This window comes from Gekko japonicus, unplaced genomic scaffold, assembly GCF_001447785.1.
Source record: "Gekko japonicus isolate JY-2015 unplaced genomic scaffold, Gekko_japonicus_V1.1 scaffold2139, whole genome shotgun sequence".
NCBI classification, from domain to species: domain Eukaryota; kingdom Metazoa; phylum Chordata; class Lepidosauria; order Squamata; family Gekkonidae; genus Gekko; species Gekko japonicus.
In genome coordinates, this window is record NW_015170952.1 from 103,939 (window position 1) to 105,134 (window position 1,196).

Genomic DNA, 1,196 nt, shown 5'->3' on the forward strand with positions numbered 1-1,196 from the left:
GTCTTCGGACAGCGCTGGCTCTTTGGCTTGGAAACGGAGATGAACACTGCAACCCTAGAGTCGGACTCGACTGGCTTTCGAACAAGGGGAACCTTTACCTTTTTAGCCATTATCACACCTTAAACACTCACAGGGGCATTGGCATGAGATTTGTCCCGACAGTGATCACTTCTTCGAAGAAGCCGGTCAAGAAATGTGGCCTCTTTTGGGTTTTCAAAACATGGCAGTCCTGCATGGAGTAATGAGGCACTTCTGCACAATAAGTAGGGTTGCCAGGTCCAGGTTAGAAAATACCTGGAGACTTTGGGGGTGGATCCAGGAGAGGGCGGGGTTTGGGGAGGGGCCTCAGCATGGTGCAATGCCATAGAGTCCACCCTCCAAAGCAGCCATTTTCTCCAGGGGGGCTGATCTCTGTCAGCTGGAGATCAGTTGTAAAAGCGGGAGATCTCCAGGCCCCACCTGGAGGCTGGCAACGCTAACAATAAGCCCTGGCGAGGTTCGGGCTGTTGGCGCCACTGCCCCCACCCCCGACGGGGAAGAGGCCTCAGGGCGTCTAGGCTCGGTCCTTTCCCGCAGACCGCCCGTTGGCTGGAAGCTCTCCCCGCGGTCAGGCTCCACCGAAGGAGGGGAGGCCCGGCAGCGCTTGCCTAGGCTGCGGCCTACCTCGGCCCGGCCACAGCGCCGTTGCCGTGGCAACCACCAGAGCGAGGCTCGGAGGCGCCTCCTGGGAGAACCAAAGTCCCCCCCCCCGCCTCCTCCTCCTCCTCCTCCTCCAAACGCCGCTGTCTCGACCGAACTTGCTGGAGGTCGGGCGGAGCGTGCGGCGCTGGTGATTGGCCGTGCTCTCGCCCTCGCCGCTGATTGGACGAAGGAGTTTGCGTCAGGCGACGGGGGCGCGGGGCGGAGTCATTCCCCGGGCAGACACGGCAACATGGCGGCGGCGGTGTGGGGAGCGCAGCGCCTGGCCGGGCGGGTCGCCCGTCTCTTCCTCATGCCGGGCCGGTAAGGCAGGGCAGAGCAGAGCGTGGCCCGCCCCAGACCTTCCCCGGAGATCGGGGTGGCTGGGCCCCAGCTGGGGTCCTGCCTGGGGAGGGGAGAGGCCCGAGTTCCACGTGGGTAGAGCGTGCCGGGGGATCTGGGCCGCTGGCCTCCCTCTTGGGCACGAAAGGGAAGCGGGGGAGGTGGGGGGGCTCCTT

The 1,196-nt window shown here is 64.1% G+C and overlaps 1 protein-coding gene across 1 annotated transcript in view; it reads left to right on the top strand.

Annotated features, from left to right (window-relative positions):
• Nucleotides 1-900: 900 nt before the first annotated feature.
• GRPEL1 (GrpE-like 1, mitochondrial (E. coli)) overlaps nt 901-1,196 on the top strand; it is a 7,645-nt gene continuing 7,349 nt past the window's right edge. Inside the window, exon 1 of the mRNA XM_015418903.1 lies at nt 901-1,002. Coding sequence (XP_015274389.1) covers nt 932-1,002 — 71 coding nt within the window. The 5' untranslated portion in view covers nt 901-931. The remainder of the gene's footprint in view (nt 1,003-1,196) is intronic.